The 12,350-nt window shown below is 40.8% G+C and overlaps 2 protein-coding genes across 3 annotated transcripts in view; both read left to right on the forward strand.

Annotated features, from left to right (window-relative positions):
* The window catches only part of LOC145449815 (uncharacterized), a 342,177-nt gene that overhangs the window by 194,357 nt on the left and 135,470 nt on the right, over positions 1 to 12,350 (forward strand). The window lies entirely within an intron of this gene.
* On the forward strand, positions 978 to 12,058 carry LOC145449950 (uncharacterized). The gene is made up of 5 exons (XM_080328391.1): positions 978 to 983; positions 1,307 to 1,378; positions 2,730 to 2,733; positions 11,783 to 11,965; positions 12,009 to 12,058. The coding sequence occupies exons 1-5, from the start codon at positions 978 to 980 to the stop codon at positions 12,056 to 12,058; spliced, it is 315 nt and encodes a 104-aa protein (XP_080184517.1).

Here is a 12,350-nt window from a genome sequence, read left to right on the forward strand (position 1 = left end):
AATAGGCATCGTGCGCAAGATGTCGGTTCGTTTGCCTAAACTAACTTGTCGCCGGCCTCGCAGGCTTTGGCTGCTATCTACTATCGTTTAGAGACAATACCTTTAATTGTATAATGATTCGCAATCGCGGATAGCATGGAGGAGAAAAAAAACGGGGGCGCAGACTAGATGACCTCATGGGGCCCTATCGCAACTCCGTCGCCAAAGCATCTCGATGGTGCAGGCGAGAAAGAATATCATATCTCTCTCTCTCGCATCTGTAAAAGGTCTCCTCGTGGTCAAGATGTCGTGTCGCTAGCCTGAACTATCGCGCCGCCCGCTTCGCAGGCTTTGGCTGCAACTACTATCGTTTAAAGACAATCCCGTTAAATGTATAATGATCAGCGATCGTTGTGTAATGATTGTACAATGTACAAGAGTGACATCGCAAAACAGAATGACATCGTATACGAAATCGGAACTATTCATGCACTGAAATGCAGGGTGGGTACTATACATGGGTACAGGCTTTTTCCCAGAATTTACATGCTATTTTAGGGGTGCGTATTATACATGGGGGCGTACTATGCTTGGAAAATTACGGTATCTGATTTTGCCATTATTCTACTTATATGATAATGTGTTTCAGTAGTTAATCATTTCCATGCTCAGAAAGTACTTTTATTTATTGTATGTGCATTATGCTTGCAAGGGTGCTTCTGGGTTTACTGACTATCAGCAATTCGAGTCAACATACAAATAATATTTCAATTCGTCTTCAAACCCTCTCAGATTTCTCTGCAATATCATGTACAACTACAGTACCCAATTCTGAGTAGAATAGAATTTAATTACTATAACTTTTTTGATCGGTTCTTGAGAAATTGCAGTTTGAAGAATTAGGATTTCGTGCTTACTCAACCATGAAGCTTGATGAGTGGAAACCTGTGTATGATTATAACTGCTAAATTCAATATTTATATGGTCTGCAGGCTGTAATGCTGGTAAGCCCGACTGGAATCTCGGTACGTTTTGCCTAATATAACATGTGAGCAGTAGGGTTGTCCAAAATTTGGAAAATCTTACGAATCCACCATTGTAATGTCTTATTCTATAGATCATTGATAAAAAAAACGACAATGGGCCTAAAAGAAGCTCACAGGAAGGCCGTTAAGATTTCGTGCAAAGCGTTTGAAAGTAGCTGCCGAAGAATGGGCGTGCCACAGACCATAGAACGGCGAGAAGACTAGTAATCACGAAACCACGGCTCTTGATTGGCTAATCGGCTATGCTCCAATGACCACTGCAGCAGCAGCTTGCTGATTAGGTGAACAAGGAGTCTGCTACCGGCGGCGATTCTGAAAGCGTGATGAACAAACGACAGATACTTCACAAAAACGTCTAAAGCATGACCGCTTTATTGTGAAGGAAACCGCCGCAGCCTATATGCCTTATTTTGAACGAGGGAAAGCATAGGCACTTATGCAAGTGGCGACGGATTTCTAGTTTCAGAAAGGATATATCAATATTGAATACAAATATAAAGCTTAACAGTTACACTATAATTAGTGTAATCTTATTGGGCTCAGGTTGTAGTACATAGTTGAAGTTTTGAATGCTCTAGGGATCAGCAGAATCGGACGGTTAGGCTTGGCACTTATCAGATGTTCATTGTTCACACAAATTAAATTCACTTATAAGTGTTTTAAAAGTCCCTAATGATGCCGCAAAAACGAGATGTAAATGTAAGCACAGACTATGCTTGATATGATATACAAACTATGCTGGATACTATGCACTATTCAGCATTGTCTGTGTTTACCTTTACACTCCTTTTCTGCGCGATTATTAGGGACTTTGACATATCATTGACATATCATATCCAGCATAGTATGTGATTACTTCTACACCTCTTTTCTGCGTCATCATTAAGGAATTTGACAACACTTGCATCTGAATACAATTTGATGTAAGCATCTGATGAGTGCTAAGCCTAACTCACTGATTCAGCCGATCCTTAGAGCTTTCAAAACTTCAACTATGTACTACAACCTGAGTCCAATAAGATCACACAAATTATAGTCTCATTGTTAAGCTTTATATTTGTATTCAATAATGATATATAGGCTTACTTTCTGAAACTAGGGATCCGTCGCCACTTGCATAAGCGCCTATGTTTTCTCTCGTTGAAAACAAGGCATATCGGCTACGGCGGTCTCCTTTACAATAAGGCGGCCATGCTTTAGACGTTTTTGTGAAGTAGCTGTTGTTTGTTCATCATGTAGTTCGTACCTCAACACACCCTGAATCAATCCTAAATCATTATATGTCAACCTACATACAATGCGCTTTCAGAATCGCCGCCGGTAGCAGACTCCTTGATCAGCTGATCAGCAAGCTGCTGCTGTCGTGGTCATTGGAGCATAGCCGATTAGCCAATCAAGAGCCGTGGTTTCGTGATTACTAGTCTTCTCACCGTTCTATGGTCGGTGACACGCCTATTCTTCGGCAGCTACTTTCAAACGCTTTGCACGAAATCTTAACGGCCTTCCTGTGAGCTTCTTTTAGGCCCATTGTCGTTTTTTATCAATAATCTATAGCATAAGACATTACAACGGAGGATTTGTAAGATTTTCCAAATTTTGGACAACCCTAGTGAGCAGTGATGATTCTTCAAGTTAAAGTAATTTATTAAATAAGAATGAAAAAAATAAAACATAGTGTGAAGACAAGACAACGATTCCATACAGGCTGGTAAGCAATAATTGATGGTACATGTTCTTCATCGACTAGGCATTCCCCTCCGCATTATAGAATTACGGTTCAAATTTTTATTTGAAAATAGACATACCAGTATGTTAAAATCTGTGATGCGTAACGATATTTCTACACTCTCTCATGGTACGACTCTATGTAACTGAATATTCATAAGTAAGGTGTCATATGGAAGCTGTTACCAATTAGAATACAGCGGAACAGGTCATGCGCTAGTTAGAACGCATCTTTTCAATGAAGTTTTAGACATGTGGCAGTCAGATATCACATAAATACCAAATAAACAACGTTATACTCTTTCCAAGCTTCCATTTGACACCTTCCTCGAAAAAATCGGTTTAAATAGAATTACGCTAGGCAGAGTTACATATTTGTTACACATGGCTGATTTTGAAAACATGACGACTTTGAATTATAATTTGACCTCTAAACCCCCAGTAGTAAAGTTGAAAAGTTAGGTCTATCACAATAAGCATGTACCAAAATATCTTACTACAAAAATTTAAGTCTGCCTGGCTGCAATTTGATGACTACAATGCCAATTGCAATTAGACACAGGCTCCAAGCCGTATAGCGTCATGTCCGAGTGAGCACAAAATGTCATTTTTCAAATTGCAATAACTCTGCAGCGAATCGTCCGATTTTCTTGAAACAAAGTTCGTCATGCTCCAAATTTGATAACTGATCTATGTGAAAATTTTCAATATGATCTGAAATGCAGTGGAGACGGGCATTTGCATGTTCAGTTCTAATTCTAATTCTAATCTAATTTAGAAAAGCTGAAAAGTTTCAAGTTGTCCAACTCTGGCTAACAGACTTCAAAGTCGTAATTAATTCGCATTAGTCCTAAAACATGACGATCATAAGATGTGTTGCAGGCTCATGATAACAAAGCATGAAAAGGATTTCAATCATCTGAAATCGGTAACATTATGAAATAGATTCCAAAACGAACTTGGTTATTTTGATTTGTGAAATTGGTTAGCCGAGGTCCAGTAACGGCGTAAGCATTTGTATGCGACACGGAGCGGTCGATAGAGATCACAGACTCGCTAATTCAGGGGTGGCCAACCTAAAATCGATAACAATTATGTCCTGAAAACTCTGTTTACATGTCCTAGCAGCGCGAAATTTATTGAAAATGAATGAATTCGGTTGTCTCTGTATACCGCTAGGCTCATTTGGCCAGGACATGATTAATCGGCGCTTGGACATATCAATATCAGAGATTTCCGTGAACATGCGTCTACAATTTTGTGCGTCTACAATTTTGTGCAAAGGTTTCATCGCCGTTGCCGACAATCTTTCTGCTAGTGCAGACACGGAGTCGCATGTTGGATGACACACGTTCTCTCATAATTGCGAACGTAGTCCGTAAATTGGACGGATTTTTTATTTTTTTATTTTCATGAGGGGGTACCTATACTAGAAACAATAAATCGAGTGACAAGAAATCGCATGAAGTGCTAAGAGAAATATCAAGTCAACTAAATTTGCCATGAAATATTCTACGTTATGGTCAGAACCGAAGATCTACGAAAAATGTGGATGGCCCCTGGCTACGCCGATGCGACGGAACTGATATCTAAGTCATCAACATCCCAAAGTTTGCGGTCAGGCTAATTAAATATTCGGTTGATCTTGCAAGTTCACAATAAATTACTTGGGTAATTTAATTTTTGATATTCCAACTAGTTTCGAGAATTGCCTCGCTGGCCACCCAAAACCTTCTAGCGGTCCACATTTGACCTGCGGGCCACGGGTTGGCTGCCCTTGCGCTACTTGATTACAGGACGTATGCAAACGAATTTCCATCTTTATTTCGTACCGTACAAAAATGGAACTTACGCCGGCTTATATATATCACAGTCATAGGCGCCGACTTTTATTTTCACATGGGGTGGCCAGATTAAAAAGGGAGGATTGTTTCAAATTTATCAAGTTAGCATGAATTTATTACCGTGAAGTATGTGCGTAAATCAGTAACTGCCCATAATACACGGATAGGACAAGCTTTATCGTGTTTACGTGTTTACGCGTATAAGTAAGCCGTATAAGTAAGCGTAAACTTGCCAGCGAGTCCAGCGGTTAATTAGCGATTCTTCGATCTCGCTTCAATATGAAGTATTCAATATTCACCAACACGCACGCGAGCAATACGCAACGTCGGTGACGACGAACCATTTCACAAATTAATAGTATTGAAGTCTGCTGTGGAATCTGTTCTGTAATGGCACCAATTTCAGGTGATTCAGGCCTGTCGTATCTTTTAATGAATCAGTCTTAACACACATCTTCTGCTGTTTTAGTATAGGCGCTAATCAATTACGTCCGTTCGAGTCTGTCCGTTGTCAATTGCGCAGATTCAAAATTATTCAATTTCACGCTGTCAGTCTGAAGCCAGTATCACATATATCAATCGCACAAGTAGAGATAGCAGGCAAATCATGCGAGAGCTGTAGCAGACACTATAGTTTAGGCCAGCGATGTTATCACATGCGCTAGACCTGCTTCAGTCTCGATAGTTCCGGCTGGTAACGATATCAGGCCAAGCCTGAGTGCAGGCCTGCATGCGGGTGCGCTAAATCAAACCCGCGACGATAGCGCACATCAGATGTCAATGACCCATTACGAATACAAATGATTCTCGCTAACTTGCAGTACGCAGCATCGATGATATGAATTAGTGAATTGTCATTCCAAAAGGACGGGATTTCGAGTTTTGAAGTAGTAACCCCCTGGCTACGCACCTAGGGTTTTATTACCGACAACGCGCCGGCTAATATCAGCCCGGGGCCTACGGAGGCCCCGATCAGCCAGTCGAATTTGATCATGACATGGTGCAGTTTTAATTATCCATGTTATTGCAGCAAGAGTAATATGGGCGCATGCCGCGACCTTCCTTATCAATAGAAATACAAATACCAATGGTTTGTAATCTGATCCGCGATATGGTTGCGCTAGGTAGAGTTCGTCCAGCAATTAATTGGAACATAGAATGTCCCCGTTCAAACAAATCGAATAAATTCAGAATTTGCGCGACCGAGAATCTCGCGTTGCATCAATATTTGACAACGTAATTCAACGCGGTGCAATGCACAATGCGCTGTAATAATACCCAAATCAAACACTGAACACTGACAATTAAGTTACATCGAGGGAATACGAGTGTATAAAGCAGACAAAAATTACTAGCCTACATATGATAGCAAACTAGAAAGCGCGCATCTAATAAGTAATTCCTCAACTTCGAGCCTGACATTGCGACAATTGTTTGCTCATAATAACGACGTTTGAGCTGCATTGCTGCATTTCCCGAAAAAAGTTGGCAAAACCTTGTTAGAGTAGCGTAATGAATACGTAGATTGAGCAGGAAGGACTTTCAACTCGCAATACACATGTCGAAAAAGACGTCGCTTCGATTGTCTGATTACTGATCATGATCACAGGTTACAATTTATTAGGGCGTTTTAAGCACTCTTTCGTCGTCGCCGATGAAGCTGCGAATTCAATTATTTGCGTGCATATTGGTTAACGGTAAATAGTAGGCATTTACGCGGTATCACGGACTCGCTAATTGTCAGCGCTTATGAGCTCGTTGGGCTGATGTCGTATCGAACTGGCCAGACAATAGAAATATGCAAAACTTAGAAATCGTAGACGGCAGGCGTTCAAGCATTTTGTAGGAGGTGGCCTGGCCGCCACCCCATAAATATGGAAGAGAAGCGTGGAACGTCGCTTTCGTAAGATCCAACACGCCATCGGGTGTCGATTGCGTGGTGGGAAACCTAGTCAATTCTGAAGTGGGAAATTCGAAAATCCCTTCTGCTGATTTAGCGGCTATTGCCTTAATGTCGAGCTGTTTACCTTGATCGAAATCTAATAAAGTATTCTTCATAACTGGGGCTGGGCAAAATCGAGTACCTGAGTGATTCGATTCTGAATCACGTAAAATGCTTCGAGTCGAGTATTATATTATCACTCATTATGACGTCACAACATAATGTACTATGTCAAAGTTCAAATATGTACCTTTTATGCCACCAGGAAGAACATAATGCCTGTTATCCGCCACATTAATGATACTTCGGTATGTTTTCGACCATACCGACTTCATTGCACTTCTTGACAATGTTGTGGAACGATCATGACTTTGGAAATGTGTTATTTCCAGTAACGTTCGTAGCTTTGTACTATGTCTATCATGCTGCGACACGGCCAATCAAGATTTCAAGGCTTCATCAGTGGAAAATATTATCAAAACCATAATTCTTGTTAGTTCATTAACTTTCAGTTGTGAGGAGCGTACAATTTCAGTACTCGAAAAAATCGTCTTTTACTACTCGACTCGAATCATTAAAATTAATACTCGATTCAGATTCGAGTACTCGAATCATTGTGCCCAGCCCTATTCATAACATCCGCGATGAATTTGAAGAAGCTAGTTTCTGATAGTGATCGTGTCGGATTGTATTGTGGCAACTGGTTCTTGCGAAGCAGGAGCCGGTCGCATACATGTTGAGAGTGCCGCAGCTGGCAGTATCGTTTGATCCGTAGTGCTGCTGAACAAGTGAGCAAATCAACAGCGCATTATTCTGGCGCTTAGCCAAACCCCGTCCTTTTGCAACAACCATTCAGTCGCAATTCAGCTAGTCGTATTTTATCAGTGTTGCGCAGCGGCCAATTAGCGAGATGCATGTTTCCAATTAGCGCGAATCATCTGTGCGCAATGTAACCAACGCTTTCTCCCGCTGAGATGACTGCGAAATTAGGTCATCGATTGTCACGCGCTTGGCAATCGTCCTTGGCCTGATGTATCGCGTCTCTATCAGGCTCGTTCCGCTGGCTTGAAAAATCGCATTCGCAATAGGCCCGGTGCGCACTATACCATCGCTGGCCTACACAATTAAGTCTGCAATTTGCCTGTTAAGAAATATATTATCATTGGCCTAACTATCGTGTCTCGGGCCTAGCATGGTTTGGCTCATATCTATCGGTTGTGATTAAAGATTGACATCGCAAAACTGAATGACATGGAATGTCCGCAAACATGTGCGACGCGTGCGTACATATGTACTTGATTTCCGCTAATACTTGAAAATAGCTGATTTGTGTCAAGGCTTGAGTTATAAAAGATTAGAGAGGTTTGAACCACCTGAAATCGATGCCATTTTAAAACAGACTCCATGACAATCGGCTAAGCCCCTGAATACATTGATCGAACATGAGAACAGGAGACGCAACGCGGCAAGACCGAGACCCACTGGCGTAGCAGCATGTGCTGCCGCCCCTGGCTCTCGCTTAAAATACCGCCCCCTGAAGTAGACCGCAGCTAGTATCAATATAGATTCTTGTCAAGAAAAATAATTACAAGTAATATGCCGCGTCTGAGCCTCACCGTCTCAACGTTAATAAGGCAAAAAATATTAAAGACAAGAAATAGCGAACGGATGTATTGTGCAAATAGAAAATCAATAGCCGTCTAATAACGTAACTTTTCGGGCTTTGCCGATGCAAAATCAGGGATAATATCCTCAAATTCAAGATTTTGAACGTAGTCTCTTTCCATAGACCAGTGGTTCCCAACCGGGGTCCGCGGACCCCTGGTGGTCCACGAAGCATTTTAAGGGGGTCTGAGAAGCCTCTGGTCATAGTAAAGTCATTGGTAACCTAATTTACGTTTTTTTTAATTAGGAAAAGCATGGGACAGTTTTCGCTTCGCTTCATAATTACTAAAATTTAGGACTCACGTCATTAAAATGGTCGTCTGAGATGAAATATCCGACTGTGCAAACTCATTTTATTGTCAACTTACCAATGGCATGCCAATGCAAACATATATTGCTGTTTATAAATGTTTTGTCAAGGTTTCTGAAAAATTAAATGTTGGAGATAGCAATTTGGATTTGCAGTTGTCAGTCGCAGCAAATTTGTAAACATTCGTTTGAAATAGAAGTTCCTGAACTTTTTTCCTGATCTGTCCCAATGAAGGAATTGAAACCGTGCCGCCACGAAATCCATTTTCTTCTGTGATATACCAACTAAATACCTTCAAAATGAGATGCTGGATGGAAATGACTAAATAGTCTGCGTGGACATGATATGTTCATTACAAACACACACCAAAAGCTGTCGTCGGAAGCGTTAGGCGTTAATATCACATTCGCCACCAATATATCTTTGTGGAAATGGACTTTCGGCACTCGTTCATATCCAATCAAAGACGAGAATTTTCAAGACAATAAATACAGGTGGAAAATTCGTTTCGAATTATTAAAAGTCTACCCAATTTCGACATATAGTGTGATGTTATTTTGAATAAAATTCATTTTCTGGCTGTTTATTACTAACCTAAAATCAATGTTTGCACGAGACAGTTGACGGTTGCGGGATAACTGAGCTAATTTTGAACGAAAACCTCAGGGGGTCTGTGGCGGTCCAAAAGTGGTCCACGAAGTCGAAAAGGTTGAGAACCACTGCTATCGATAGAGCTGATAGCCGATCATCATTCATGGTAGAACGTAAATAAGACTTAATCAGTTTGAGCTTTGAAAAGCTCCTCGCACAGCTCTCAATTGAAACACCGATGGTCAGATGAAGTTCCAGACACGAGTATAAATATGGTGTCGAATGAAGTAGCTTTGCATTAACTAACCATTAACCAACCATTGTTAGGAACACGCGGCCTTGACGGCTATTTCGGAATGGTTCCATTGTAATGTTAACATGTAATTCGTGTTTTCGGAATTAGCGTGACACTAGCTTTCGTTTAAGACCAGTTTGATTAAATTTTAGCTCACGGGACGCCAGCTATAGGACTACCAATTACGCTGGTTTAGCCGGCTGTGTACACTGTGTTAGCCTCATTTTGCCGCCCCCTTGGAGCCTGCCGCCCCTGGCGCAGAGCCAGAACCGCCAAGTGGCTGCTACGCCACTGCCGAGACCTCGATACTACAGACGTCAATTTCTGTTGGCGCGAAATGTGGCGATTGCCATCTGCTGTGTAGGAATATAATATTTGATGCGCCGAGCGGAACTATCACGTCTTCTGTGATTGTGATGTCAGACTGGCTCACACATTGAACATGGACGGAGTTGATGGGAATACCTACTGACCGTGAACAGATAGCCGCGTAATTGATTTTGAATAATATACTCATACTGAAACAGACGATCAGAAAATGTCCTGAAGGCTCTTGATATCGAAACTTCTGACTCCTCTGAAATCAGAGTCGCTAATGAACAGACTTTTAATTTGGGAAAATATTTACTGTAACTTCAGTTTATTAGCCGTCGCCAAAAATTCGTTTGTTCTCGGGGCGTAGTGACTGGAATTTCCTGATTGTCGGCGCGCGTGTTGGCGAATATATTGCGGGAGATGGCACAGTCGGACTCGCTGGTAATCTTATGGTAGTGTGATGTGTCGAGTCTTTGGCAAGTCCGTTACACAAAAATGCTGATCCAATCGATGTATTATCGGCATTGTTGCATGTAATTAACCATAATAAAGTGATGCTAAAAACCATAATAGACTGATGCTCCTTGATAAATTTGAAATGAATTCAATCAATTCAGCAAGCGGCCGGCCGGCTGGCTGCCCGCCTGCTCATAAGTATCGTAATTTTGTCACCATATACAAGTGACAGGTGATATTGAACGTTTGTGAGTCGGCCAATTTGTCAATTCTAGCGCAATATGACGTCAGCAACTCTAGGGAGAATTAGAGTTCAGCGCCGATGAAACCAAGGTATGGATTAGTGTGGGATTTAGAGGTAACCTGTTAACATAATTTTACTACTAAATGTTTACTGTCTTTTCTATCGTGTTCTAACATTCGTAGTCTGCACTTCAAAGAATGTATAACGCTGATTTGTTGTAAAAACTTATTGCTTCACAATGGCCATGCGGTCGGGAAACTTGATCATTTTATTCTGGGAAAGTGATTTCATAGTGACACTACATTATAAGGATATCAAGTGACAGGAATTGTTGCAACCACGATTGCCATAGCTTTACATTTTCAGGATAATTCTTATACTGATTGTTATTTAGATCAATGTCTAGTCAACTGTCATAAAAAACTTTATGCAACTAGCTTATTGGGCATTTTGAGAAGAATCGCGGTAATCAATTCACATTGAAATGCATACTCATGATAAAAGTCATAAATGTGAAATTTGTGGAAAAGGATTTGCCTTCAAGTGTAGGCTCAATGCTCATATTGCTATTCATGGTGGTGTCAAAAGCAACAAATGTGATGTTTGTGGAAAAGGATTTGCAGCAAAATCACACTTGAAGAGGCATTTTCAAAATCATTCTGGTGTGAAAAGCCATAAATGTGAAATTTGTGGAAAAAGTTTTACTGCCAAACGCAGTCTCAATACTCACATTGCTATTCATTCTGGTGCTGATAGCCATAAATGTGAAGTTTGTGGAAAAGGATTTGCTGTCAAGAGTAGTCTCAATACCCACATGGCTATACATGCTGGTGTCGAAAGCCATAAATGTTATGTTTGTGGAAAGGTATTTACTGCCAAGTGTAGTCTCAATGCTCACATTGCTAATCATATTGGGATCAAGAGCCATAAATGTGAAATTTGTGGAAAGGGATTTGCTGTCAAGAGTAGTCTCAATACCCACATGGCTATACATGCTGGTGTCAAAAGCCATAAATGTTATGTTTGTGGAAAAGAATTTGCTGCAAAATCACACTTGAGGAGGCATCTTGATATTCATTCTGGTGTCAAAAGCCATGAATGTGAAATTTGTGGGAAAGGATTTACCGATAAGAACAGTCTCAATACTCGCATGGCTATACATGCTGGTGCCAAAAGTCATAAATGTGATGTTTGTGAAAAGGTATTTACCGCCAAGTGTAGTCTCAATACTCACATTGCTAATCATATTGGGATCAAGAGCCATAAATGTGAACTTTGTGGAAGAGGATTTGCCGTCAAGAGTAGTCTCAATACCCACATGGCTATACATGCTGGTGTCGAAAGCCATAAATGTTATGTTTGTGGAAAAGGATTTGCTGCAAAATCACACTTGAGGAGGCATCTTGATATTCATTCTGGTGTCAAAAGCCATGAATGTGAAATTTGTGGGAAAGGATTTACTGATAAGAGCAGTCTCAATACTCACATGGCTATACATGCTGGTGCCAAAAGTCATAAATGTGATGTTTGTGAAAAGGTATTTACCGCCAAGTGTAGTCTCAATACTCACATTTCTATTCATTCTGGTGTCGAAAGCCATAAATGTGAAGTTTGTGGAAAAGGATTTGCTGCAAAGTCACTCTTGAGTAGGCATCTTGATATTCATTCTGGTGTCAAAAGCCATGAATGTGAAATTTGTGGGAAAGGATTTACTGATAAGAGCAATCTCAGTACTCACATGGCTATACACGCTGGTGCCAAAAGTCATAAATGTGATGTTTGTGGAAAGGTATTTACTGCCAAGTGTAGTCTCAATACTCACATTGCTAATCATATTGGGATCAAGAGCCATAAATGTGAACTTTGTGGAAAAGGATTTGCCGTCAAGAGTAGTCTCAATACCCACATGGCTATACATGCTGGTGTCGAAAGCCATAA

The sequence above is a fragment of the Botryllus schlosseri genome, chromosome 11, assembly GCF_051294905.1.
Source record: "Botryllus schlosseri isolate E-star chromosome 11, Bs_hap1, whole genome shotgun sequence".
NCBI classification, from domain to species: Eukaryota; Metazoa; Chordata; class Ascidiacea; order Stolidobranchia; family Styelidae; genus Botryllus; species Botryllus schlosseri.